At 49.6% G+C, this 27,787-nt stretch overlaps 1 protein-coding gene across 5 annotated transcripts in view; it reads left to right on the plus strand.

The window, feature by feature from the left end:
- MYO5B (myosin VB) overlaps nt 1–27,787 on the plus strand; it is a 339,234-nt gene that overhangs the window by 199,957 nt on the left and 111,490 nt on the right. For all 5 annotated transcript variants that reach the window (XM_032310014.1, XM_032310013.1, XM_032310011.1 and 2 more), the window contains 5 exons: nt 1,403–1,546; nt 2,892–2,973; nt 7,784–7,891; nt 11,887–11,996; nt 17,297–17,562. In XM_032310014.1, coding sequence (XP_032165905.1) covers nt 1,403–1,546; nt 2,892–2,973; nt 7,784–7,891; nt 11,887–11,996; nt 17,297–17,562 — 710 coding nt within the window. The remainder of the gene's footprint in view (nt 1–1,402; nt 1,547–2,891; nt 2,974–7,783; nt 7,892–11,886; nt 11,997–17,296; nt 17,563–27,787) is intronic.

Here is a 27,787-nt window from a genome sequence, read left to right on the forward strand (position 1 = left end):
TCTCTAGATCAACTGTGACCTCTAGACCCTGGGCAAGCTTTCCCCTAAGCCATCACAAGGAGTGGTGTCAGGTTTGGCAAAGGCTCTTGTTGCCATTTTACGAATTATGGAGTTTGAATATTTTGAAATTTTTGTATTGAATTGTATTCGTTGAAACTAGATGGTCTTTGAGAATGTTCCACAAACCAGACTTTGCCAGTTGTATCTTCCAGATGCTGATTAACGTGTTCCTTTGTCCTCTGTGTTTCCTGTAAAAGGGCTGTAAAATTCAGAAACTTGATTAAATTAAGGTTGGATTTTTGGCAAATGTTCGGGCCATCACACCAGGGGGACCTGGATGGGAGGTGGGTGTGTAGAGTGCAGGCGCCCTCAGACCGGACGCGTTCCGTAGTGCAGAGCTAGGCTTGGGTTTCTGTGAGCGAGCAGCTGCATGACTCACGGCCTCGCCGGACTCATCTCAAGAATGGGAATGGGGCATTTTCGTGAGGATGTGTTATTGGGAACTTTAAGCAAGGATTTTCTTTCAGCTGCCCTGTTTGCCTTGTTACAACAGATCCCAGCTGAGCTTGTGTAGTTTTGGAACACCGGGAGGCTCTAGTGGCTCTGTGGCTTGGATCCGGCTGAGAAGGGGCGGAGGCACAGTCTGGGTTTGGATCTTCTTTTAGCCTCTGCGTCCCTCAAATTTCATAGACAACTTTTTCAAGCGTTTCAACCACCTAAAAATGTAAACGTGTGAAAGGGATTAAAGTTAAAATGGTAATATATTCATTACCGATCCATTAGCAATGCGATGCTTTGTAGAAAGTGAATAATCGTGCCAAGCCATTTAGTCCCTTACTTTTTAAATTCTCATCGGGTGTTTTGAACTGTGCCCCTGCAGCTGCATGAGAAAAGGTATCCAGAGGATAGATACCATCTAGTGATGAGGTTGGTGTGGATCTTGGTCTCTTTCTCGGAAATACCATTTATCAGTTAGGAATGACATTTTCCTGCTTCGTCATGGAGATCTGATTAAAGCACGGGAAAGTTTGCCTTTCTCACTTCAAGCTGAGAGCTCTCAAAGACTGGCATTGGTTTGGTAAGCTCAAGCCAGTCAGCATGTGATTCTCCAGACCTTTTCTTCATGGTCCCAAGGTGACTGCTCCAGCTGCAGTCATCACCATGCACGTTCCAGGTGGGATCACTGGAAAGAGTCCACCGGTCAGCTCCTTACTCTCACTGGCCATCCTTAGGAGTAAAGGAGGCATGGAATGAAGTTTTGTGTTTAGCTCTGCTCATTGTCATCCCTGCAGTGGAGGGGGGCTCTGTAAGGAAGAGGAGAGAGAGCTGCGCGCGCACACACACCACCTAGAAACCAAGCAAGCTTTCCTGGTTTTGCATACCTCTTGTGTGATCTCTGCAGGCCATCGGAAATGCCAAAACCACTCGCAATGACAACAGCAGCCGATTTGGAAAGTATATTCAGATCGGCTTTGATAAGCGGTACCACATCATTGGGGCCAACATGAGGACCTACCTGCTGGAGAAGTCCAGAGTGGTCTTCCAGGTGAGTGGCAGGAGTTGGGCCTTTTTGTACTTTTTCCCCATGAGTGATTGCTCACTTGCTCCCTGACCCACCCACTCCCTATGCCCAGAGAGAGCATCTCCTTTTTAGGATACACTTGACCTTTAGCTTTTCTCTCTTTATGTCAAAAACTATTCATGTGAAGACCATGGACATCAGGCCTGGAAATCTGCTCGGTATTGTTTTGAAGTTGGTATTGTTTTTAGATTCAGTCAACAAACCTAATGAGTGCCTGTTACATACCAGCCCTGTGCGTGATACCGGAGACACGGGGACAAGATAGTCCTGTTCGTTGTGGATTTGAGAGTCTTAGGGGAAGGTTGTGGGCTTCAGCTTCCCCAGGAACCTCCTTACTTTGTAGATCCTATTTAAACAAACAAAAGAAAGCTCACTGCTAGGACATCTACTTAGCCCCAAAACAGTCCTCCCCCAGCCCCCTTTTAGTGTCCTGTCCCCGACTTGAGATGACACACGTCCCGGTCTGAGGTGGCCCCACACCCCTACATTCAACTGCCTGCGGAGGGGACATCCTGAACAGCTTCAGCTGCTTCTCAGAGACATCCCTCTGCAGGCTGGTGCTTAACAAACGTCTAACGAATTTTTTAACCAGCTTTGTTTTTCCGTTTTTCTGTTCAGGATCTCTCCCCACCTCCCAAATTTGGTTCGATGGCCCCAAATCCTCATCTCACAGCAGCAAAGCAAACAGCCTGTTGTGCTGGGTGCAGGTCAGGGCTGCCTGTGGCTCTGGCCAGAGTCTTTGCTGAACACCCCTCAAGCCTTCCTCTTCCTTTGCCCAGGCCTCCTAAAGCCCCGACCCCTGCCACTCTTTGACCACACCCCCCCCGCCCCACTACCACTCTGCCAGTTTAAGGCTGGTGAAGCCTGAGTGTCCACTGTGAGTCCTCCCTCCGTCTAGGACCTTCCGTGGCTGCCCCAGCCTGACCTGATGGGCAAGGGCAGAGCTCTGACTTAGTTCCCAGCCTCCCAGAGAGGACAGGGAGCCTACCGCAGGCCAGTGACAGTCTATGCGGCCTGAGCCAGGGAGCAGGGACATCCATACGAGTGTGTGGGAGTTGGCAGCCCACCCTGTGGAAGACCAGAGAACGAGAAGAAAATAGGAGAGAGCTAGAAATCCTCAAGCTCGAAGAAGGAACATAACCATGAATGGAACATCTAGGGGTGGGCGTTGAAGGTGGCAGAGCTGTGAGGGAAGACGTGAGCACAAGTCTTGACCACTGTCATCCACAGGACGCTGGGATGAGAGCGAGTGAGGGGATGATCGCTGGGGTCATTGTCCTAAAGCTGTTGGGCTTGTTTCCTCCTGCAGGCGGACGGTGAGCGGAATTACCACATTTTCTACCAGCTCTGTGCTGCTGCCAGCCTTCCAGAATTCAAAGAGCTTGCGCTAAGTACGCTAAGTATGCAAATGTGGGTGTGCCTGTCCTCGGGGAGGGGCTGTGTGGCCATGGGTTACTGCCCCGGGGTGGAGGGGCTCTGCACAGAGCCCTCCGTCCTGGGTTCTTGTCCCAGCTCTGCTTCCCATGCGAGTATGTCCCCATCCAGACCTCTTTGAGCATCTGTACCCAATCGATAAACTCGGGCCAATTGTTCCCAGGCAGCCTGCCACAGAAAACCATTTGAGAGGGGAAGGGGGGGGACGGGATAGTATTTTACAGAGCACATAAGAATTTCCACGCATTATTTTGAAAAATGATCACACTTCAGACAGCATAAAAAGGCCGTCCCACCATGAGGATCTAGAGATTTACCCAGTGCAGCTCATGTCATTGTAGCCGGGGAGTTTGAAGTCCTCCTCAAGGATAGAGCTGAAGGAAAGGAGGGGGTGAGCGGCTGGGGCAGAGTGAAGATGGCTGGCCCGGGGCGAGGGGGTGGGGGAAAGGGGCTGCTGAGCATTAGGCCCCAGGGTGTGCAGACCTCCCCATAGCTGGTGGGGCATGGTGGCAGTGGGTGGCACCCGGCGGGGGGACACGCTGCAGTGGTAGCCGATGGTGTGAAGAGCTGGGTGTCTAGACAGGGGTCAGTTGACCCTTATGTGTCTGTGAGAGAAACCGACCCCTGAGGCTGTCCACGGCCCAGATCCTAGCTGTCTTCAGGGCCCAGTGCCAGATCGACCTCTGACAGCCCCAGCCCATACCCCTCAAGGCTGACACACACCAGGTAGTTCCAACTTCGGTCTAACTGCCCTCCTAACTCTCTGCTTTACTTATGGATTCCTGCCACATTTGGTGCCTGGGTCGTGCGGGTCAACACTGGGTCCTTGGTCCATTCACTGACGCTTACAGACGTGGTGTGAGGTTCCGGGGATGGAGCGCTCAGTGTACCCATTGTGGGGCCTGCCTTCGCTGAGCTCACAGCCCGTGACCATGCAGGGTGGGAAGGTTGTGCTGAGGGAAGCAGAGCCGAGGTGGGTGGAAGGTTCCCAGGGGAAGGAAATTGAGAACCAGAGGAGGAAGCCCAGGAGAGCATGCTACGCTGCTTTTCTGCTGTACCGTACTCCGTGTTTGCAAGTCTGCCTCTCCCCCAGTGAAGCTGTAAACTCCTTGGGAGGGACGGGCACAAGGCTTGTTGGATGCGTCCCTCCCGGAGCTGGCAGCTTGGGCTCGGGTGTTGGTTTATGGCCACAAGTGACCAGGAATGCAGACCTTTGCATTGATGAGCTCTCAGGCTCAGGGTGAGGCCGTGTTCGGCCTCATGGATGCGTTGGCTGTGAGCTCCGAAGCCTGACAGTTCCACGATAACGGTTGGGGGTTGGAAACACGAAGTAAATGAAAGACTAGCCAGGGGTTCCTAGTGGATAGACCGCCTTGTCTCCTTCCCCCTTCCCTTCAGCTAGAACATGCTCCTCAACTGAGCAGAAGTCCCTGTGGGACCCTTTGGCCCAGTGATGGGGAGCGGAGGGACACTCCGTCCGTACTTCCCTCTGCTCTGTTGATGGTGGTCTGTTGCATGAAAGTGACCTGAGGATGAGATTTTAAAAAGCAATACTCCCATGAATCATGGGTCAAAGTGTAAATAAATCATGGTAAAAAGAAGTATAATGGGCTTTTTATTTCCTTACATAGAGCCTTCAAGTAGTAAGGAGTAAATTCTTCATTTTTCTCTTCCATGGGTATGTGGATAGTCTTCTGAACAGCCTTCTTGCTTTGCACAGTTGGAGCGTAGCCTCCCAGGTGAACCAGCCCGCGGCGGGGCCCCTGATGGTCCCCTGCTCTAAGCACTGGCCTCACGCCTCCTCTGGGCTGTACACGGTTCGGTGTCTATCTGGTGAGCCAGTTACTGGGGGCTTTTGTGGAGTATTTCTCCTTGGAAATGTGAACTAAGGGGAGACCCACACTGGAGGAGAGCTGTTGCTCTGGGACGGGACGGTCAGCACTGGCTTCACAGGCTGGAAAGGAGAGCCCGGATCCGGGGCCGCTAAGCTGATGGCAGGGGACTATCTCCTGTTTATGAGGGTCTGGAGTGTGACGGTGACAGAGCTGATTGCACGCCTGAGAGATGATCATCTCGATTGGATTCAGTCATTTAGTAGAGTGAAGCTGTGACTGACCCGGGTGGGCCCTGCAGGGATGAGCCCCAGCCCGAGAAAGTTCCCCTGTGGGGCCCGAGGTTGGGAACTAGCAGTAGGGAAGGTGGGTGGTCAGTCTGAGTCAGAACATCAGCAAGGGGCTCCTGGATTTTGACAACAAAGGGTCTCAGTAGACACTGAAAATGCCTCCTTTCCTCCAGCAGAGAGGTCTGGTGTCCTGCGTATTTTTCTGATGTGTCAGCTGATAGATTTCGATAACGAGTTAGGTTGTGTTTATGGGAAAGCCCTATAGTAAACAACCATCTCCATGTTAGGGTGGTCAGGTAATGGGCTCCCAGGCCGGCCAAAGTCTGGGGGAGCCCGGGTAATCCCTTCCAGTCCTATGTTCCTCAGTTTGCCCATCTGAAAAATAGGAATAAATATGTTCAGTCATCCTAACATGCCCCTGCAAAAATCATCAAAGGAAGTACTTTGAAAGGTGAGTGAAAGGAAGAATGATGCTTTTCTTAAGCCTTTGAAACTCCTCTGTTCTGTGCCAGAGCTCGCAGGGGGATTCCATAGAAAAGAGCTGAATTTACCACCTTCCACAGAGACCTGCTGTGACTCCTTCCATAACCATTTGCCTTTTCTGGGGCTGTCTGCAAGCCTGGGGCTGAAGTCCTTCCTCTCCCACACAAGAGCCTCTAGTCATCAAGGTTTGGGTTACTTCTCTGGTGTGGACAGTGTAGCCTGATGGTCCAGGCTGGATTGTGTGGGGCAGGGTTTGGGTCTGAGTTGGGCCACTTCCTAGCGGGCCTGGCAGTGTGTACTCAGTGGAGGAGTATGGCTTGGAGCAGAGGATGTGTGGTGGGAAATGGAAGAGACCAGAAAGGAGAGGTAGGTGGGCTCAGCGTGGACCCAGATTGGCCGTGGGTGGGTAGAGCTGAGGAACGACCGTCAGGAAGGGGGTGGATCAGGGACAAGACGTGTGGGAGGACAGGCGAGCCCTGAGTCTGGATAGTCACATGGAGCCTGTGGTTGCTTCACAAAGAGCCCAGGAGGTTCTTTTAGAGTGTTTGACCTCTGGCTTGAGGGCACTGGGGCGGGAGCGGGAGTTCTCTAAAAGGCTTTAAATGCGTGTGCAGTGCGATCAGTTACCAGCAGCGTGAAAGTGGATTTGAAGGGGCAGGAGTGAGGAGACTGGGTTAGTCTTTGGCGACAGTCCCCAGACTACAGGTGTGTGCAGAAGGTCAGATGTAGACAGTGGTAGTCGGAATGGAGCAAGGAAAGAGACCCAAGACATTTGTAAGGGGTCAGAGTGGCAGCTCAAGGTGTTGCAGGAAGACTGGACATGGCAGTGAAATCGCATCGAAGCCTGTTGAGCTGATGTGAGTTTGACCACACACATGCAAGGGAGATAATTTCACCGTCTTTACAGAAGAAGAACAGTAGCCAGTGTCCAGCTTTGGCATCTTGTCAAAATCAAACACCATAAATTTAGAAATTCCAAACACTGGGCAGGGTTGTTTTACACAAAGGTTTTGCATTTTGCGGAAAATGTGATTTTGGGGGTAATCTCAATGAGGTACACTTGTTGCCCTAAATGCCAAACTCCAAGCCTGCTGCGCGGATACTGCCATGTCTTATTAAGTTACTGCCCTCTGCGAGGGTTGGCTCTGAATTCTCAGGCAGACCTGGGACTTCTCACCAGTTGTGTCCCAGGTGCTCTCTGAGGCCTGTGAGAGGAGCCGAACCGGAGGTGAGATCAAACACACGAGGATCTCAAGGTTCATCTCTTCGTGTGCCTGAAGAGCTCAGGGGGTGCCCCAACTCAGTAGAACAAATGAACAAAAACCCATGTCACCTTGGGCACATCATTGCCTCTCTGTCAAATGAGGCTGTCACACTCAGCTTATCGACGGTCCTAGAAGTCTGTGATTCTAGGGTGCGTGTAGCTCTCAGTGTATATCAGATCCTTTTTTAAAGGATTTATTTACTTTAGAGATGGAGTGTGCGCAGGGGTGAGGGGGGCAGAGAGGAGACAGAGGGAGCATCTCAGGCAGACCCTGCACTGAGTACAGAGCCCAACGCAGGGCTTAATCCCACGAGCCTGAGATCATGACCTGAGCTGAAACCAAGAGCCAACCAGGCATCCCTCAGATCCTTTTAAAAGGCAAATCTGTGGTAAATCCTGTAAACTGAACCACCTGTGACTTTTTATGGTCACGTGTTTTTGTGTACTGGTTTTTTTTTTTTTTTTAAGATTTTATTTATTTGTCAGAGAGAGAGAGCAAGAGTGAGCACAGGCAGAGTGGCAGGCAGAGTCAGAGAGAGAAGCAGGCTCCCTGCGGAGCAAGGAGCCCGATGTGGGACTCGATCCCAGGACGCTGGGATCATGACCTGAGCCGAAGGCAGCTGCTCAACCAACTGAGCCACCCAGGCGTCCCTTGTGTACTGGTTTTATACAAACACAGTAATGCATCCTGTTAGTGTAGTGCTCTGTGTCTCCTTACCCAGTTTTCTCTCCATTTGCCATGGTCAGTAAAGATGATATTTTATAAGGATTGCACATTCAGCTGGGAATAAAATTTTTGTCTGGGGTGAGTAGAAATCTTCATGGGTCGTGATCTGTGGGTAAACCGGGATCAAACTTCTTTCCGATGCCTGATGCTTTTCCTCCTCGCCTCTCATAGCATGCGCAGAGGACTTCTTCTACACATCACAGGGAGGAGACACACACATCGAGGGCATTGATGATGCTGAGGACTTTGAGAAGACGCGACAAGCCTTCACACTCCTGGGTAAGCAGCTTCTGAGTGGGAAAAGGCCCAGACGATTGACTTCATGGAGAGTAGAAAAGCACGACAGTGTCCCACTTTGCCAAATTTTGTAAGCCCACGAGGAGCTCTGTTGCCCTCGGTGAATGTTGTCCTACTCTTAATTCATCCCAACCCTCACACTCCAGAGTTTAAGACTTGTACCTTTGTTGATCTGTCTTAAAAATAAGCATTTGAGAATCATGTTCTTAGGCACTGCAAAATGGCCCTTTCCACTTCCTCAGGCCACCAAAGCCAGTGGAACAAAATGGAAAAGAACCACATCTTCTTGTGCCGTGGTCTGGGGTTAGACCGTGTGTTCTAGCAGAAAGAGCATGTCTTTAGGACCAAACCAACCCATGCACCACAGTCCTGGGATCCAAGCTGGAAGCAGACCATGAGGGTCTGGTAGTGTTCTCTCCTATACAGTGTCATTCTGTCACCACTTTTCTATAGAGAGCATTAGTGAAATTCTTCAAGAGCTCTCTGTTCTTCTGGTATTGCTCCTCGGCCTTTTGGCTAATAACATCAAGTGTCCTCCTGGGCATGAAGGGCCATATTTCAAAGCCAGATATTTCAGTGACTCGTGAGAGAAAACTCCTCTCCCCGGCCATTTTTTTTTTCCCCTTGCCATTTTTGAGGAAGAGGAGCCTGAGTGGCAGAGTGGAAGGCAAGCCTTTCTTCATGGGGAAATTGAATGAGTTAATTCCTGGGACCTGCAACCAGAAAAAAACAGAGCTTGGAAATTCAGCCTGAAGCTCAGGGAGCGGCTCAGGATGGCCCCTGTGTTCCCCCAGCCCCTTCTGTGACCGAGGTAGACATCTGGTTTCTGAGTCGTGTGACTACTTCAGAGCTGCATTTCTTAGGTTCTTTGGTAGGAATCCAGGTGGTCTCACCCAGTGTCCAAATAAAACTTGTCCAAACTGGACATGCCCTAATCTCTGTGCGGTAGAAGCAGGGCTTTGTGGGCTGAAATCAGAGCAAGCGCTCTTCTCTTCTCTAGGTAACCGGTGGGTAGACGTACTTTGTCTTTTGTACCCACGAAATAATGACCTAAAAGCCATGCTGGTTATTCCGATGAACAATATCAGCTAGAGCAGTAGTTGATGATTATAAAAAAGGTGTTTAAGACGACTTTAGGGATGCAGAAGTATCAGGTGCAGAAGGGCAAGGAAGAGCAGCGGATAGAGGCACTATTGCCAGGTGGACATTCCAGCCCCTTCCGGGAGCGTGTGGTTGCAGGATCAGGAAGCCTGCCCGTGAGGGATCCTGCTGGAGGGCGTGGACCACGGCTGGTCTGCAAGGCAGCCTGCATTCGCCGCAGCACTTGCTGGGACCAGAAGCTCTCAGAGGCAGCTGCTAATGCAGAGAACATGGCCTGAGGGCACCGCAGTCGCTCGTCCGGGGCCTGGCTATGCTGCCGCGATGAATCAGAATGGTGGTGGACAAGAACCGAGAACCCACATGTCCTCTTGCTGCTGTTGTATGGCTCGGTCACTGTGGAGGTCTTTGGCCAAGCTGGCCGTTCTGTCGGTGGGCAAAGGGGAAAAGTTCACCGGGTCTCGATCCAGTATCCCAAAGCAGGGCGGATTTGAGACCGAGAGATATAGATCGATGACTCACACCCTTGACTTCTCCAATGTCCAGAATCACTTTATTCGGTTGGGGAGCAGGTATGGAGGGGACTTGCTGAGCAGGAGACCAGTCTGCCCTGTTGGCCAGTGGCAGGAGGCTGCCGCTGGCGGCTGCTGTGAGCAGTGGGCGGGCGCGGGTCCAAGGAGCAGGCGGCTCCCTCCAAGGCTTCAAGGAGGCCGGGTGCTGTCGTTCGCAAAGAAAATGGCACCAGGAAAATCTGTTGAAATAAGCCTTTCTTCCCTACTTTTCAATAAACACATCTACCTTTTTACTCACACATTTTCTTAAAGGACAAGATGATAAATACTTGGGGCTCTTGGAGCCACACAGTGTTTTGAAGCAGCTACTCGGCTCTGCTGCTGTTGTGGGAAGTAGCCATAGACAGAACGTGAATGAGTAGGCATGACTCTCCTAATAAAACTTTATTTATAAAAACACATCGTGGGCCATGGGCTGTGGGCCATAGCTTGGCATCCCCTGCTTTACTCCTTCAGTTCTGATATTTGGTTTTCTGCTTGTCATAGTGGATTACCGCTTATTAGGATAGTTTATAAAGAAGGGGCTTTCTGGTCAGTATAGTGCAGTGATCCTAACTGTTGTTAGAATTCAATAGTCCAATACCTACTACTTAAATTCCTACCATGACTGTGCAGTGAAGGCTTTGACAATGGACAAAGCATTCGTTTCCGAGAGAGAAGTGATCTGTCCTTCTTGGGATGGTCCAAAACCCACTTCCTGACTAGTAGGACCTAGTTGAGAGCAGGATGCACGAGCTCGGATTGAAAGCCCAGGACTTTACTCCCCGTGTGGGTGAACCACCACCAAGCCCCCATCTTGTCTGGGGATACCAACCTCTGGCTTTAACCCGTCTTCGTTTTTTTCAGTCCTTACTCAGTTACACTAAATTTTTTGGCCTCCAGCTCTTTTTGGTTTTTTGTTTTTTTCTTTTTAATTAGGTTAAACAAAGCCAGACATTTCAGTGACTCGTACATCTCTGTAGACACTTGGGAATACTTGCCGTCTTGGTACCCGTCGTCAGTTCAGTTCCATTATTCGTGTTTCTGAGCACCTGTATGCCAAGGCAAGAACAGGGATTCATTATATTGCTATTTCTTTGTCTATTTTGAAACTTTTCATAAAAAAAATATGAAAAGTAAATCCCAGCCCCTATGACACTTACACAGTGTAATAGTCATTTGTCACTGGTGAAGTCTAGAATGAATCTGTCTAGTTCATGTCTGGGTTGTCCACTTTGTGGATAGTTTTTCATCCCAGCATAGTCTGTCTTTACCTCCCAGTTACTATAGGTGTCACTTTTTTTAGGCTGTGTAAATTATTGCCTTTAAAATAAATGCATCTGGAGAGAAATGTGGGAGACCACTGTATTATTTCTTAAACTGAGTGGTAGGTTGACTGGTGTTCTGTTACTCTGCAGCCTTTTTTTGTAGGTCTGGTCTTTTGTACTTCAAAAAGGAATGATTATGTTTTAAAGCTAAACATAAGTTTTTTTTTTTTTTTAAGATTTTATTTATTTCACAGAGAGATCACAAGTAGGCAGAGAGGCAGGGAAAGAGAGAGGGGGAAGCAGGCTCCCTGCTGAGCAGAGAGCTTGATGTGGGGCTTGATCCCAGGACCCTGGGATCATGACCTGAGCCGAAAGCAGAGGCCTTAACCCACTGAGCCACCCAGGCGCCCCTAAACATAAGTTTTAAGAGATGGTCCATGTCATTGATGACTCCCGTGCTCAAGTCAGTGCGGCATCAGGTGTTGGCTCCGGCAGTTCGAAGTTTGATGTGTCCGGACCCGTGAGGGGGCGTGGAGCGTGGCTCTGCTCAGTGGTGGCCAAGAGCCAGCTGGCTGTCCAGCTCCTCCAGTAGTGCTCCCAGAAGGGCCTCCTCTTCCTCCCCCGTCGGCAGTTTGGATGTGGGACACAGATGTTTGCTGGTTATTATGTTCCGAGAGAAATGACTGCAGATAAATGACCATTCTTATTAAACTCATAAAAACATCCATAAAGTATTTGGTTGAAATGAAGTTTAAAATGAGTCTGCATGATTGCTGTTTCTCCTTTGCTCTTGGAGAAGTTAAAATGGTAGCATAACCCATCTGGTTTGATCAGAACAATCAGAGTGAGGATATTTCCCTTTTAGTCCAGGGAGCGCCTTTGCCCTCAGAGCTGTTACTCTGACTAGTAATTACGTGGTGAGGAGCTGGATCACTTTAGGAGTCATTGGCCCAGAAAGGAAAAATCAAACTTTTTTAAAGTCCTTTTAAAAAGGGTAAAATGTCCTTTCTATCCTACCAGGGATGCTGAGTGTCATTCATTCCTTTTTTTTTCCCCCCAGGAGTGAGAGAGTCCCATCAGATAAGCATTTTTAAGATAATTGCTTCTATCCTGCACCTTGGAAACGTGGAGATTCAGGCTGAGCGTGATGGCGATTCCTGTAGCGTATCAGTAAGTCGCACACCAGCACCCAAGATAAAACATACACAATTTACTCTGTTCTTAGAGTTTGATACAACTGAAATGTGTCTTTACACTCAGAGGACACTCGTAGGTTATTTATTCTTAACAGTAATGGTTTCTGTTCTCTTGCTGATAATATTTTAAAAGAACAAGTCCTTTTCAAATCAGCTGCCATCAAATTTCTATCACCAGGGGCAGGGAATTTAGTGGCTATTGAATAAATTCTTTTTCTTATGGATTGCTTTTCCAAGGACCCTGAGGTCCATGGAATTCCACAAGGTGTTCTCCATCCACGAGTACTTCCTGAGCTCCCCACTGAGGTCTGCGCAGCTGAACACCATATTTGGTGTCCACGGAGCTTGCAGTGTAATTGGGTAGACAAAAGACAACCTGCTTGGCAAGATTCTGGCAGTAGATGCAGAACATTGAGACACCTTTATGAAAGTATGGCAAATTGTGAATGATTCCATTAATGCTCACAGTGACTGTTACTTTCCTGGTGCCCAGTGTAGCATCAGGTATGTGCCAGGTACGGAATGTCTAAATGGGTAGATGTGGGAGATGGTGGAGATGTGTGGTCCCATAGTCAGCGGCTGGGGTGTGCTCTCTGCTGTGTGTGTCCGACTAGGTCCACCCTGGTGTTCCCACCTTGAGTAAGTGAGTCTGCGGTTGCTGACTAGACACCTCTCTTGTGCCCCTTAGTTGCTGCGTCCTGGGGAAGTCCAAAGGAGGATTCTTGTTGCCAAAGACTTAGAATTTAGAAACCCGGACTCTGGGAAAAGACACAAGACAGTACTATGGAATATGAACGTGGGCCTGTGTCAATGCCACTCACAACTGATGCTTTGTCAATTGAACAAGTATTTATTAACATCTTGCTGTTTGCCTAGAGTTAGGGCTTATCAGAAGTTGAAACCAGTCCTGCCTTTAGAGAGAGGACCCTTGCCCCATATATTGTTCCTGAAAAAGAAATGGTCTTGGGGGCAGAGGGTCTCCTGGGCCCATCAAGGCATCCTCAACATGGAATCTGCTACCTGAGGAGAGCTTTGAGGCTCACGTGCCTGGGCCCAGTGCAAAAGGAGGGAATGCTGGAGCTTGAGCAGTGTGGGAGACCAGAGACGATGCTGGGTGTGTGTGTTGGGTGGACAGGGAGATTGGCAGTGACGATATTAAGAGAGAGCCCCTGTTGCGCGAGGAGATCCTGGACCCCGGCGGGATGGGAAGTGGGCCTCCATGCAGGCCACATGCCCCCCACCTGCCGACTCTGAGGCCTTCGGGCCGGGAAAGTATTGCTCCCATGTCTTTCTCCTTGTGAGGAAGGCATATTAAGGGTACCTAACCCCCATGTGTACCCCAGTAAATGCCTCTTGCTTCCTTAGGCAGCCGTGTATGTCCTGGTGTCAGGGACAGGTGAGATTAAGGACGTGTGCTTTGAGAAACTCCTGCTTTGGGTCTGTGAGATACAGGAAAGGTGACACATATTCCCTGGGTTTCCAACTTACCCAACACCCCACTCCCCCCCCCACACACACATTGTGGATTCTTACAACACCTGTGCCTGTTCTCCATGGTGCTGCGCTTGGTTGTAATTTTATATTTTCCATGGGGGGGGGGATTGCACATCTCTCCCCTCATGAAACATCACAATCTACGAAGGCAGCTACTGTTGGTGAATTATTGTAATCCAGGAGCTGGGACGGTTGGTGCCCAGCCCCTGGTAGGTGCCTGATGAGTGGATTTTTGCTCAGCACTAGTTTCGCCACTAAACTCTAGGGTGTGTCTGGTGTAGGAGGCCGTACCCGGTCTGGCAGGGGGACCTTCCAACCCTGACAGACACTGGCACCCACCAGTGTTTCTGGAAAGACTATATGAAGGTGAATACCAAGACACAAATTGGAGAAGACTGGACAGAGGGCACAGGTAGTGCTTTAGGGAGAAGATGGAGGAAGCTGACAGGTAAAGGTTTTGTTACCAAATGGGGCAGCAGGCCCCGTCTCTCAATAACAGGAAGTCAGGGGTTTTTTTTGTTTGTTTCTTAAAGATTTTATATATCTGAGAGAGAGTGCACAAGTGAGCATGGGTGGAAGGGAGGGCAGGGGGAAAGGGAAAGTCAGACTCCTTGCAAGCAGGGAGCTCGATGCAGGGCCCCATCCACCCAGACACCCCAGGAAATCAGGGCTTTGAGCACAGGAACTTGGCTTAGGCTGACCTCACGTTGTTCTCTGATGAGAGGCTGTGCAGAGAACTCATTGTGAGTCAGGACAGCAAGGGTTAAATCCTGGTTCTGCTGCTTCCTGATAGCTAACCTCTCTAAGTCTGCTTCCTCATCTGTGGAGTGGGGGCTGATATGACCCTGATATGACAGGAGCCCGGGGCTCCCGTCACTCTTGACTCATCCCCAGCAGTTTGTTGGAGGCAGAGTGGACCTTGTGGACATCCCTGTTACTTCACAGGGTGGGGAAAACTAAGGCCCAGAAAGACCTTAATGACTATTAATGGTCATGTCGGGCCCCAGCCAGTGCCGTTTGCCCCAAACCACTGCCATCCTGGAGCTGGGCCACCTTTCCCGGCCAGGGTCCCCCAGCAGGTGCCAAGCCCAGAGCTGGGCGCATGGTGTGCACAGGAAGTCTTTATGAAGCGGTTGCTGGTGAAAGTCTCTCTCGGATGGATTTTGGTTTATTCCTCTGGTGCAGAGGGTGGGCCTCCTGCTGGAAAGGCTGTCTGTCCAGACGCAGTATGCCTTCTGCTCTGGAGTTTTGATTTTTAATTAAAGCGTTAAGCTGTGTTTGCGACTGCCAGAGTTACCTTGGAGAGGCAACAGAGTGCAATTACTTGGGCACCAGAGGCAATTTGTTTCTTGAGTTTGGCAATATGGGCCCACAAAACCTAATCTACCTATGATGCTGGCCGTTTTTAATGGATTTAGCATCATTTAATTAAGCCTAATGTAATTATGTGATGTTCAGTCAGTGGCAGTTAGCACCTTTCCTCAACAGTCAGAAGGGGGTAACAGAGGGACAAGCCCCATGCCACCGCACAGCCGGGAGCCTGTCCTGAGGCGAGCATCAAACAGTGCCCGGACATGGGCTTCTGTCTCCACTGCGTTCCCCGGGGAGGTGCTGGGTTGGGGACGGGGGGGCAGGGCTCCAGGGGGCAGGCTTCGAACCGCCCTGTCGGCTGCTGGGAGGCCATCTACAGGTCAGGGAATCCAGTGGTAATGCTATGCCAAGCAATTAAGAACGCCTTGGAAGTAGGTCGGATTGAGAAGTTGGACTCTCACCACCTCCGAACCTGTTGCCTGCCAGGCAGTCCCCAGGCATTTAACAGCACTGCGGGTGGCTTTCTTGGGAGGGGTGTATGGCAGGGGGAGGTGGGCAGGTGCAGGCAGGCTGCCACCAAGAGAAATGCTGTCCATCAGGACAAGGAGCCATGGCAGCCCCGCCTGCTGTGTGAAAAGATGGAGGGCCTCGTCCTCCCCACCCAGTCCAAGCTGACTCTCTTTCCCAGCTGGATCAGGAGCTCTGGGCCGCAGTCAGGGCTACCTCCCCACCCCCCATTCTCTTTACCTGAAAAATGAGAGGGGTTAGGTTAGAATGATGATTCCCAAGGAATTTTCCTGGGAACCTTAGCCCTAGGCAATTTCTTAAGAAGCTAGGGGTTCTTTGGTCAATTAAGTTCAGGAAATGCTGCATAAAATATGTCTCCTGGGGCTCTCAGAGTCCGTTAATACACCATTTCAGCTGTGTCTAACCTGGTGGCATCCCTGGGCCCTTGTTGTTAGGTAAAGCCCATTAAAGTGCTTTGTAGCTGTTGCTCCACAGACCATATTTGGAAGAACACTGGCCTTACTGGGAGGTTCTTTCCTACTCTGACTTTCTATTATTTTGTAATTGTGTTTGCTTTGGGTAGATGGATTTTAAATATCTGTAGAAGAAGGAAAAAAAAGCTGGCCTGGGGAAGTGGTGTTAAGGAGGAAATGGTACAGTTATCTGCGTTAATTTTTATTGAACGCTCAAACTCTCATTTAGATCCTCCACAGCAGCCTCATCAGAAAATGAGTCCCACAAGCAAAGGCAATTTAGGGCCATTATAGAAGGTGGCAACATCGTGTTCTGAAGGATTCCCTTTCTGCTTGAGACTTAATAGGCAATCTGGCAAGCTCATGGCTTGGTTATCCGCTTTCCGGGTTGGGGGAGGGCATTTAGATGAGAGAGCAAAGAATGGGGGGTGGGGGTTGTGGGGTGCTCTGAGTGCAGAGCAAGGAGTATGTGACTTACATATGGGGGTGAAGTGAAGACAAGACCTGCGGGGGACGTGCTTACCGGGGACCGCAAGGCCAGGTGGTATGATGGGTACTTTGGGTAAATGAGGGTCGAGATTAGAGGCAGCTGGGTATGTTGGGTGGAAGGCGCTGCTTATCTCTCTAGGGAAGGGTTTTCAGGAGGAGGAATTCCTAGTTTTCTCTCCAGCTCTAAAAGGGTGGTATTACCAGTTGCAATGTTCCAAGTGGCTCTTCTCCAGTCAAAGTTTGTTCTCTGTTCTTGGTATTTGTCCTCACTTTCCACATCAGTGGGTTCTTTACCCAGGCAGCAAGGGCTCTAAGAGTAGAACACCAAGTGTGTGTTACTTACTATCCCTGAGGCTAAGGTGCAGGAAAGTCTGCTCAGAGCACTGCAGTGTTAATGTGGGGAAGCATGTCCCATTGGCTCAGCTCTGTGTTCGTTCTAGAACATTCAGCTGTCGGATCGGGTGCAGCCGGTCAAGGGTAATGCTTGCCCGTGAGGACGTCTTTCCAGGCTGTGGGCTCAGCCCTGCTTGCGGGACTCTGCAGATGGAAACCGTACATTTACCGTGATTCTGCATCTGCTGCTTTGTATGGTTCCTGCTGCCTTCTGGCTCCTTATTCCTAATGGATTTATCCGTCCCTAAGCTATCAGTTCTCATTCTGCTCCCTTCACTCAAGAAATTCTCTCCAGCCTGTGACTTGGCAGCCGGCTGGCCATGGAGGAAGGCAGAGGAAAAGTTGAGAAAGCTTTTGTTTTGCAAAGCCCTCATCCTTCAGTGTAACAATCAGCTGCACCAACACCCTTGGGGGCCTGCTTGTCCCTCTGCTTAGTGGTGTGGGAGTGTGCGAGCCTGCTGGTGCTGCGGCAAGGGGTGGCGAGGGGCGTTGTGGGTCTGCGGTGCTGGGGGAGGGGCTCATTTTGGCTCAGGGTGGTGGTGGGCAGGGTACAGTAGCAGGCTTGCCCTCTGCTCCCTCCTGAAGCCCTCCTCCGCGTCTCTTCCAGCCCCAGGATGCACACCTGCACGACTTCTGCCGGCTGCTGGGGGTGGAGCACAGCCAGATGGTGCACTGGCTCTGCCACCGCAAGCTGGTCACCACCTCTGAGACCTACGTGAAGACCATGTCCCCACAGCAGGTGGACAACGCGCGCAGCGCCCTGGCCAAACACATCTACGCACAGCTCTTCGGCTGGATCGTGGAGCACGTCAACAAGGCGCTGCGCACCGCCCTCAAGCAGCACGCCTTCATCGGTGTCCTGGACATCTACGGGTAGGCCTGCTCCCGGCCTCCTCTCCCGCCGCCTGACGGCTGTGTCGTCCTTTTTTTAAACAAGCAAACAAGCAAAACATTTAAAGGGAGAGCAAAAAAGAAACGCAAGTGGGGGTAGGGAGAGGGAATAGCAGAGACCCCGCAGAGCAGGGAGCCCGATGTGGGGCTCGATCCCAGGACCCTAGGATCACGACCTGAGCCGAAGGCAGACACTTAACTGACTGAGCCAGCCAGGTGCCCTGATTGTGTCTTCCTGCTAGCATCTCAGAGTTGGCAGGGGACCGTGCTTCCCAATTCTCATCCAGGCAGTGTGACACATGGGAGCATTTTCTGTTGTCACAGCGACTGGGGTCTCTACTGGCACCTAGTGGCCTAAGATTGGGGATGCTAGGTGTCTGACAATATGGAAGACAGTTCCAAGGAAGAGTGGCCCCTTTCAGTACCCCAGTAGCTCCTGCATGGAGAAGCCCTGTACACATCCGTCTTCACAACTGGGAAACAGGCCTGGCGAGCGAAGGGCCTTGCCCGGAACTGGACTGGAAGCTGCTCTGAATGCAATTTCAGGCTTTGTGTCTCAGCTGTTTTATTCAAATCTACCATCTGACCTCATTCACTGTGTTCCCCATCAAGATGGTTATTATAATACCACAATTTTGCCCAGCACTGTAAGACTCGTGTGCGGTCATTCTTGAGGCTTCTCTTCCTTTCAGAATTCTAGCCTAACGGCAAGGACTGTTATTTATAACCGTGTCTTCTGCAGGGAGAGGCAACATGGCTCAGCGGAAAATCTCCCTGACTCGGCGTCAGAAGACAGGGGTGGTGACTCACGGCTGGCCCCAGCTCGCTCCCCACCTCACAGCCTCCTTCTGGTCCTTTGTTTCCCTAGCTGGAGGGAAAGCATTGAGCCACAGTCTCTCTCAGGTCCTTTCCAGATCCTTCTAGAGTTCTTTGAAGTTCTGCATCCTGATCTGCAACCTCCTTTGCACATCTTTTATGATCAACGTCTTGCCTTCTTTAAGCTAATAATAGATTGAATCCTCCTGGGTGTTCATATTACGGAAGGTTATGGCTTCTGTCTTAAAATAGAAGTTCAGACCCCTGGAAGTGCAGAGTTGTAAGAACAGGGCTGCTCTGGTGGAAACAACTGCTTAGTGGGCTGATGGACTTATGTTGAGACTAGAGCAAAGGGAACCTCCTAGAAGTGGCCACGTCCCCATGCAAAGATTGGCCGTCCTCGTTAGAGCGCTGCTGTACTTGTTCACGGTCGGGCTTCTGATCGAGCCGTGTTGCAGGGTGTGCAGCACATGGAAGGAGGAGACTTGATTTCTGGCATCACCAAGGCCTCGTGCTGAGGAACTAATGCACATGCATGAGCCACATAATACAAGAGACAACCGAAGAAATTCTAGAAGAGTCCATTTGAAGGTTTGGACACTCAGTGTGGGATGAGGGTCAAGGCAGGAGAGGGCGTGCTCGTTGGCACCGTCAGGGAAAGCTTTACGTGGAAGGTGGGGTTTGAACTGGATCTTTTAAAGGGAGGGAGTAGAATACCGGAGGTGGGGGCAGCAGCTTTGGGACCCGGGAGCACTGTCATGATGTTGGGAAAAAGCGAAGTGTGGCAGGGAAGGCTCCTAGCTGGTGAGACGACAGTGGGGCATCACCGAGAGCCCGAAGAAGGCGGGTGCGTCCTCTCCAGGCTGTTCGGGATTTCATCTGAGTGGCTGGGTCCAGACCATTTCTCCTGGCCACTGAGTGCCTGCTTTGGGCTCAGCCCCTCCCATTTCTCTGTGGAGAGCATGGAGCATTTCCTACCCTGGGAGCCTGCCTCCTTGCTGTCAGTAATTCCATAATTCTCTTCACCATGAGTATTCTCAGGAAATTGGGTTCCCCTGAAAATCTGACCTTTCATGCTCCCTTCTGAAGTAAGACCCAGAGAAACCCAGGCCACGGCATTTGACCCGATTCCCTGACTTTACCTAGGTAAGAATCTAATTTACTGTGTTTTTGATCAGGGGAGACAAACAGGTAGGCTCAGTGTTGTGACTAGCATGGGAAAACATCGTGACTTCAAATAAAGAATTGTTGAACACTACATCAAAAACTAATGATGGACACTCTATGTTGGCTAACTGAACATTAAAAAAACAAAACAAAACATCATGACTTGTGTGCTACCGCTGCTCACTACTGTCATGGTCCCCTGCTGTCTTCGTGGCACCACAGCCTTCCCTCCCTCCCTGGCATCCGCAGTGAGAGGCTTTGCTCCTTGCTGGCCTGTCACGCTGCTGGGTCTGGAGACGCCACCGGGCTCGGGCAAGCTGGATTTTGTGCTTCTATTTGCTGTTTACTTTTTTCATCATTGAGTCTGTTCTTCTCAGGTCCTGTGACTGCCCAGAGGGGAGAAATTGATTTCAGGGAAGGCTTGTCTGTGGTTTGAGGAGATCGAGCCTGTGGTGAGGTGGGGGTCCCGAGAACTCGGTCTTCTGACCCGTGCATCAGGAGTGGGCATGGAGTGGCCTTGGCTTCCTCGGAGTTCCATGGTAGGGCCACGGGCCAGGTACTTAAGAAGTTTCCTACTCTTCGTGCTTCCTTCAGACATGCTGTGCCGTCTTGTTTTCTGTTTAAAATCCTTGTTCTTAGGAGCTCACTTCATTTTCCACACTGTGTTGCAATGTAGTCCTGTTGGCACAGCGAGGCACCCTCCCCTCGCAGAGGTCCTATGCTGGACACGGACACATGCTCCTTGGAATGGTGCATTCGTGCCCTCAGGCAAAGTGCGAGATGGCAAGTTAGAGCTAGGGCAGGCTCAGAGTTAGCGAGCTGGCTGGCTGTCTGGGCCATCTGTTGCCAAGAAAGCACTTAGACACTTTCCCTGAATGTCTGTAAGCATGCTCCCCAGCAGTGTGAGTCTGCCGAGAAATTGCTGTTAAGAGTTTGCGCTGGCCGAGGCTCTCTTCTCTGGCCAGAAGGCATGTAATGAACTCTTAGGAGGTTAGAACCAAAAACTTCACCACCAGCAAGCAGCTCACTTGGACTGGTGGTACTGTGCCTGCTCTGTCTGGTCGGAGACATCATTTCTTCGTCTGGAAGGAAACGACAGTGATGGATGGGAGTCTGGGCTGCCCTTGAATGGAGCTGTTTACTGTCCTCTCCCTTTTGCAATCCTGGTATCTGTCTCCTTTTCGATGGACTTTCAGATATCTTACAGAAAGCCGCTGGATCTTTTTTTAATGTGGCCGTCCCTCCGTTCTCTGGGTCGGACGTCACACCTGACACTCTTCCACCTGTCGTCTTCTCCAACGCCCCCCCCCCCCAACCTGCCAAACTGATTCCTGTCTTTATGCTTCGTTCCTAATGTACCTAGGGGAAGTGATTCTAAGGACAATCATCCTCCATGACTTCAGAAAAGTCCAGCATGATTTTTTTTATTTTTTGAGTTTTCTATCCAAATCCCTGACCACCAAACGCTGGAGAGGGAGAGAGCATCTCTCCATGGTCTCATTGTGTCTCAGCCCTAGGCGGGGGGAGACGTGGTGCATGTAGAAGATGCCCTTGGGATGACCTAAAGTCTTTGATTATCTTCTTTCTTGTCATCTGTGAGCAAAAACGGCGGCATGTGGAAGCTAGAAAGAATGTGAAGGATGGTGGGGTTGTGCTTCTGAATATATTAAGCCCCGTTCGTTAAGAAGAAAGGAATAAGGAGTTATCTCCCTCTTAATCAGGTTAGAAATGTGCGAAGCTAGCCAATGAGAGTGGGATTGCCACCCCCTCCCCGACAGGGAGACACTAATTAGTAATTAGTGGGGTAACTGTCCCCAGATGTACTGTAGCCCCTGTTCAGGGAGTTATTGGCTCACCAGTCAAGCTCCTTCTGGAAACAACAGAAAAGTGTTCTGTAGGGTGGGTGAGCTGCTCCAGAATTTTCCGTAAATGTTTAAAATGTTACTACAGAATCCGCTGCCAGAGCGAATACTCCTTTCTTTGTAGGTAAGAAAACAGTGCAATGACCAGCATCATATGGTCACCCGCCATTAACACGGTGTTCTGACTGGTGGTCTGGATGGTAGGAAAGGCTGTGAACCCCGACATAAAGGGCACAATGGTGGGGAGCCGCTGCTCAGAGGCCAGGTCCCCAGGTTCCCCAGGCCCCCAGTGCCCTGGCAAGAGGGATGGCTCCCCCCCGCAGCTTTCTCCCCTGCCTCAGCTCCGAAAAGTGCAAAGCAAGCAGTTCCCATGCAGCAATTTAGCCAACCCGAGCCCAGCTTGTCCCTTCAGTGAGGGTCCGTGACGTGGCGGCCTCCCTGCCTGCGGGTGTTTCTTACCAAGCAGGGGATGGAAATGAATAGGACAGAGCCAGGCAGCTTGTGGCCGGGCTTTCCTTTTCATGTTACATTAACCAGCGCCTGCCTCTCCAGGCTCGAGGAATTGTAACTGTAATCCTTCATTCCTCTCCCCTCCTCACGGCAAAAAGAAATGGATGGCTTCAATTTTCAATTTGGGAAAAAGGCAGTTAGTTATTTGTCTTTGATTTGAGCCTTCGACATGCCAGGGTGGCAGGGGCTTTGGCTGCAGCCAGCCGGTTCTTTTCTTTTCTTTTTTTTTTAAGATTTTATTTATTTATTTATTTGACAGAGATCACAAGTCGGCAGAGAGGCAGGCAGAGAGGAAGGGGAAGCAGGCTCCCCGCTGAGCAGAGAGCCCGATGTGGGGCTCGATCCCAGGACCCTGGGATCATGACCTGAGCCAAAGGCAGAGGCTTAAACCACTGAGCCACCCCATGCATCCAGGGGCTGCCCGTTCTTGACATGGACAGTTGTACTAGGAGACCTGTGGAGGGAGGAGGAGAGGTGTGCGTCATGCAGAGGGACAGTGGAAGAGAGGGGGCAGGGGTGGGGGGGGCCAGTGGAGAGGAGCAGGCAGGACCCAGGAGGAAGGAAGTGGGTTTGCTGGGATTTTCTTTCTTTTTTTTTTTTTTTAATTGTATTTTACTTCTTTTCAGTTCAAGAAGTCATTTTTTATGCTTGCTGGGATTTTCGGTCCTCAGCTCTCACATTATTTTCTGTTTCTTGTGATATTTCCTGACTTTAAACTAGCACCCATCTCTACTGAGTGCTTTTTAGTAATACCAGTTTTTTAAAATAATTTTTTAAAACTGTAGCTCAAAAAGCACCTAACGTAAAACTTAGCATCTTAACCATTTTTTTTTTTTTAAGATTTTATTTGTTTGAGAGAGAGAGAATGTGCATGGGAGCAGAGGGAGAGGGAGAAACAGACTTGCCGCTGAGCAGGGGGCCTGATGCGGGGCTCCACCCCAAAGACCCTGAGATCATGACCTGAGGCAAAGGCAGACAGATGCTTAACCGGCTAAGCCACCCAGGTACACCCACCTCCCGGCCCCTGCCATCTTAACCATTTTTAAACGTACGGTTTAGTGGTGGTAGGTATACTTACATTGTTATACAACAGAACTCTGGAGCACTTTCATGGTGGAAGCCTGAAACTTTACACCCATTGAGCAGCTCCCATTTTTCCCTGGAAACCACCACTCTACACTGTTTCTGTGACTTAGGGCTATGTTGGATGCCTATGTAAGGGGAATCGTACAACATTTGTCTTTATGTGACTGGCTTCTGTGAGTTAGCTCAGTGTCCTCAAGACTCCCCCGTGTTGCAGCCCGTGACAGAATTTCCTTTCTTAAAGCTGAGTAACGCTCTAGTGTGTGTACACACCACCTTTTGTTTACCCACTCTTCTGCTGATGGATGTTCTGGCTTCTTTTAGCCATGGGCTGTTGGGAACAATGCTTCAGGGAATGAGGGTGCGCAAGTATCTCTTCTAATTCTTTTCAACATATGCCCTGAAGTGGGGTTGCTGGATCATATGACAATTCTATTTTTAATTTTTTGAGGAACCTACAGATTGTTTTCCATAGTGACCATACCATTTTGCATTCCTGTCAATAGCACACAAGGATTTTGGTTTCTCCACATCCTTGACGACGATTGTTATTTTGAGGTTTTTGGTCATAGCTCTCCTGATAGGTATGAAGTAATCTCTCCTTGTGGTTTTGATTTGCATTTCTCTAATATTTAGTGATGTTGGTCATATTTCATATATTGTCTTTGGAAAAATGTTCAAGGCCTTCACCTATTTTTTGAGTTATTTGGTTTTTGTTGTTGAGTTGTAAGAGCTCTTTGTATATTCTGGATATTAACTCCGTATCAGAAATATAATTTGCAAATACTTCCTACTGTACATAAGTTGCCTTTAATGATCTATTTAAAGTAAACTTCTTAGGTCCAATGTTTGCCTTCATTTTAATGGATGTTTTATTTTCTTGGAGTTGGTCTTACAGTTCCAATTTAGTTATTCAGAGAAGACTACCTAGCTCCTCTTTGATGAAAAGGGTTCATGGTGAATGGAGGGGGAAAAGCCAGTGGCCTTTTCCTTCAAGCCTATAAACAGTGGACCAGACATGGGCAGCTCAGGAAATCCCTGGGCATGTCATCCTCAGGGTAAACATGCATGGCTGGCCCCAGTATTGTCAGATCTAACAGATCCCTGAAGCCATTGGGTTTGCCTTGGAATCTTTGAGTCTCCCAGGAGAACCTTGTAACTCAGATTGCTCTAAAGTCCATCTCAACCTTCCAGAATTTCTCTTACACAGCTCTTGGGCTTGTGCCTAGAGGCAGACACACATTCATACTCTTAAGGTTCAGATAAAGTCACAGTTCTCTCTGACCTTGCCGTCACCCCTCTGAGTTCACCCGCCATTCAAGTCCTATAAATGCATCAAATCTCTTGGAAGGCTGTGTATACTAGATTCCTGTGGTCTTCCTGAGAGCTCTTTTGCAGACCTGCAATCCTTGAGGCAGTTGACTGATGGGTTGGGAGAGGGTTTCCATACAGTGGGCATTTTTCTGTCCCGCACTGAGGTTCCTTGCACATAGAGGAGCAGGGAATTGGAGCACACTGCGAAGTAAGTGGACTTGGGACTTAGGTCCTCCAGAAGAATAACTGTTCTTGGCCTTGGGATGTGAGCAGTGCCTAGTACTGCGCCTTCCCTGAAGGCCAAATCCTGTGTGGGGACATGTAGGCCCAGAGAAGCACAGGAACAGAGTTCAAGTCCTGGTGTTCTAGGGTACAGCCAGCATCCCAAGATGGTTGAGTAAAGAGATCAGAGGAGTTGGCATCGTGAACAGACCACAGGGTGCCCTTGTGAGGTTTCCTGGGGTTCAGGAGGGAAAGAGACCTTGAGGGGACTTGTCTAACTTTTAATAACCATTCCCTGACAGCCCTCTCTCTATATCCAACTGACAATGCATATTTTTTCCTTTAACCTTTGTTAAAAGGCTAGAGCGAGATCTTGGTAAAAAGAAAGGAGACTGAGATAAGAAGTTGGGTTCGTTTGAGCCACTGTCCAGGGGAAGAAGTCTTCCCCAGCCTTGAAAGCCCTGCCTGGCCTCTGCTCTGAACCAAGGGGCTTGTGGAGGTTAGTAATGAACTCAGAGGGCTTGGTGGATGTCCTTTCATTGTGGTTTCACTTTCCAGCAGACACTACCTTATTTTTAGAGACCTCTGTGGCCCTTACCACACCCTGAAATTGGAGCAGAACCAGAAGGAAATTCTGTGCTCTTCTACGTTTCAGGAAGAGGAGGCTGGTGAAGGTAGGGGGGATGGTTGTACCACCATGAATTCAGACCTTGGGTCTCAGCATCAAGTCTTATTCTGCATTCTGACCTTCCTCCCACCCAAGGATTCTGGTCTAACTATTCTCAACATTGATTATACAGGAGAAATCCAATTCCCTCTAGGATATAAATTTCTTTGTGACAGTTTAATGCTGTGAACTATAAATTGATCCATTGTGTTTATTTTAAAAAATCATCTCTGTTGATGGGAAGAATTGCTACAGATAGACTCCTATTATAGAGAAGTGGCCCTGTCTCCCTGGCTGAGGCTTTCTGAGGTCAGTTCTCTTAGACATTTTCCAAGCTACCCAGACCCCGCATTCATCTCTGGCCTTACAGCGGGCATTACAGTAATTACACTAGATGGCAGAGGAATTGTTACCAGATCATATCTTAGAAATAGGGGAATTATGAGCTAATTTTAGGCCATCTCAAATTAATGAGAATGTTCTTGGTAGAGTGCTACCAACATAAACCTTTAACAAATGACAAGTGGGAGATACTTAAATCCTTTCTCTGTGGAGCTCAGTTAGCCCTGCATGTACACCCGATCGCTATTTTCTGGCCATTTGCTAGGGCGGCTCCTTTATCTTCCGTGTAGGTTTTATTAATTAAGTTTCCTCTGGGGGGTTGACGGTGTCAGCAGCCTGTCTTGGGGTATGGTTGTGATGGGGGAGGAAATGAGGTTCTAAGTGACAGAACTCCATGTCTAGGGCCATCCCCTGGACTGAGGGGCCCCAGGGCAGCAGGAGAACTGGAAGGCACAGTACCCCCCCACCCCCACCCCCACACGGCCGGGAGCGCAGCTCCCGGCCTTGGTCTTCTTTGATTAACTTACAATTATTTCTCCTATGTGGGCATGACCGAAGGCTGTATTTTAATATGGTTGTTTCCAAACAGTTGACTCCTTTGATCTCAAAAGGACTTTCCACTTCTCCATGTTTTATATTTTGGGTGGGGAAGGTGGATGCGAGAAGCCTGATGTTTTCTGGGTCCTGATGTGGCCCTGTTGGCTGTCTGATGCATTTATTCTCTCTTGGGTGCTGCCTCTCCAATACCACCAGCCTACAACCCTGACATTTCTGATTGGGAGTGGTAATTAGGGAGTACAGTCTATTGGGGAAGGCTGGCATAATTTTATATAAGATTAAGAAACTTGTGTATACTGAAGAATGAGGGGGTAAAAGTGTAAGGTTATGGGAAGGCTGAAGCCTGTGTACCGCCCACCCCATGTCCCTTGTTGATAACTCCCACTCCTGTTCTGGGAAGTATCCTTGTCCACTGCCCTTCCCCAGTCTTTCCCTCCTTTTCTTAGTGAAACTTTTCTTAAACTAAGAATAGGGCCTCAGAAATCACTACCTGGGTTCACATACTGGCTCTTCTGCATACGGACTCTGATTTGGACCAGATGATTTCATCTCTCCTGCCTTCATTTCTTCCACGTGTAGCATGGGGTCCTTGTGGGCATGGAGTGAGGAGGAGCTCCTGGAGCATTTGGGGCCGAGCGCTCACTCAGCCAGTGGTGTGAATGAGAAAACGGCTCCTCTTCCTCCTACATTTCTGCCCCGCCACTGCCTAAGCCCGATGACGCTACCCAGTGTGCAAGATGGCCCCACTCATTTGTAGCTAATGCTGCTGATTCTGCTAGACCGTTCTGGCCTGGCGAGCTTTACCATGTCCGTTTGGTTGTGGGGCTGAATCTTGCCTCCGTGCCCCATTGGTCACTTGAAGCCCTTTCATTTGTCCCTCCCTTAGTGTCTTTTGATCCTTTATCATTACTCGGTCACTACCAGCTTAAGTCATGCCCCGATTGGTCTTTTGGGATCATTACTGCAGTAATAATTGCCTTACTGACTTCCTGCCTCTGGTCTTGCACAGCTTCCCCCAAATCAGCTGTTCTCCACCCTCCTGCTAGTTTTAAGCTGCACATCTGATTGTCTTCGAATCGTGTGTAAACTTGAACTTCATGGAAATGAATTAAAAAAAAAAAAAAAACTTTAACCAGTACTAGGACAACTGGACAGTTGGATGCATGGGAGGCTGGGGTGTTTGAGGGGTGATAGCATGAGTTGGTTCCACCTTTCTGGAAGTTAATTTCCTTCTACCTTTTAAGAAACCATATTCTTCTCTCTCTCTCTCTCTCTCTCTCTCTCTCAAATAAATAAAGTCTTTTTAAATAATTAAAAAAAAAAAAAGAAACCATATTCCGACACGGTGATTCTGCTAAGATGGTTGCATCCTACAGAAAGAACCATGAAAGATGCATATACAACATTTGCCCCAGCATTGATAGCAGCTAAAAATCAGGAAAAGAAACAAAACGTTGCCTAATAGGGGATTGGTTAAATTGCGATTTATTTGTGTTCGGTGGGGGCCCCTGCCAGCCCGTGAGGGGCTGTTGTGTGAATTGGAAAAAGGCACCCCGCTCTGGGCAGAAAGCCCCCCCTCCCAGGCTTGTGAGGGACTTCTGTGCCGGAGTTGAGGATGGAGCTGGATGGGGGGAGAGAGGAGATGAGAGGAGCCTAGTGGAAGTCC

The sequence above is a fragment of the Mustela erminea genome, chromosome 13, assembly GCF_009829155.1.
Source record: "Mustela erminea isolate mMusErm1 chromosome 13, mMusErm1.Pri, whole genome shotgun sequence".
Lineage (NCBI taxonomy): Eukaryota > Metazoa > Chordata > Mammalia > Carnivora > Mustelidae > Mustela > Mustela erminea.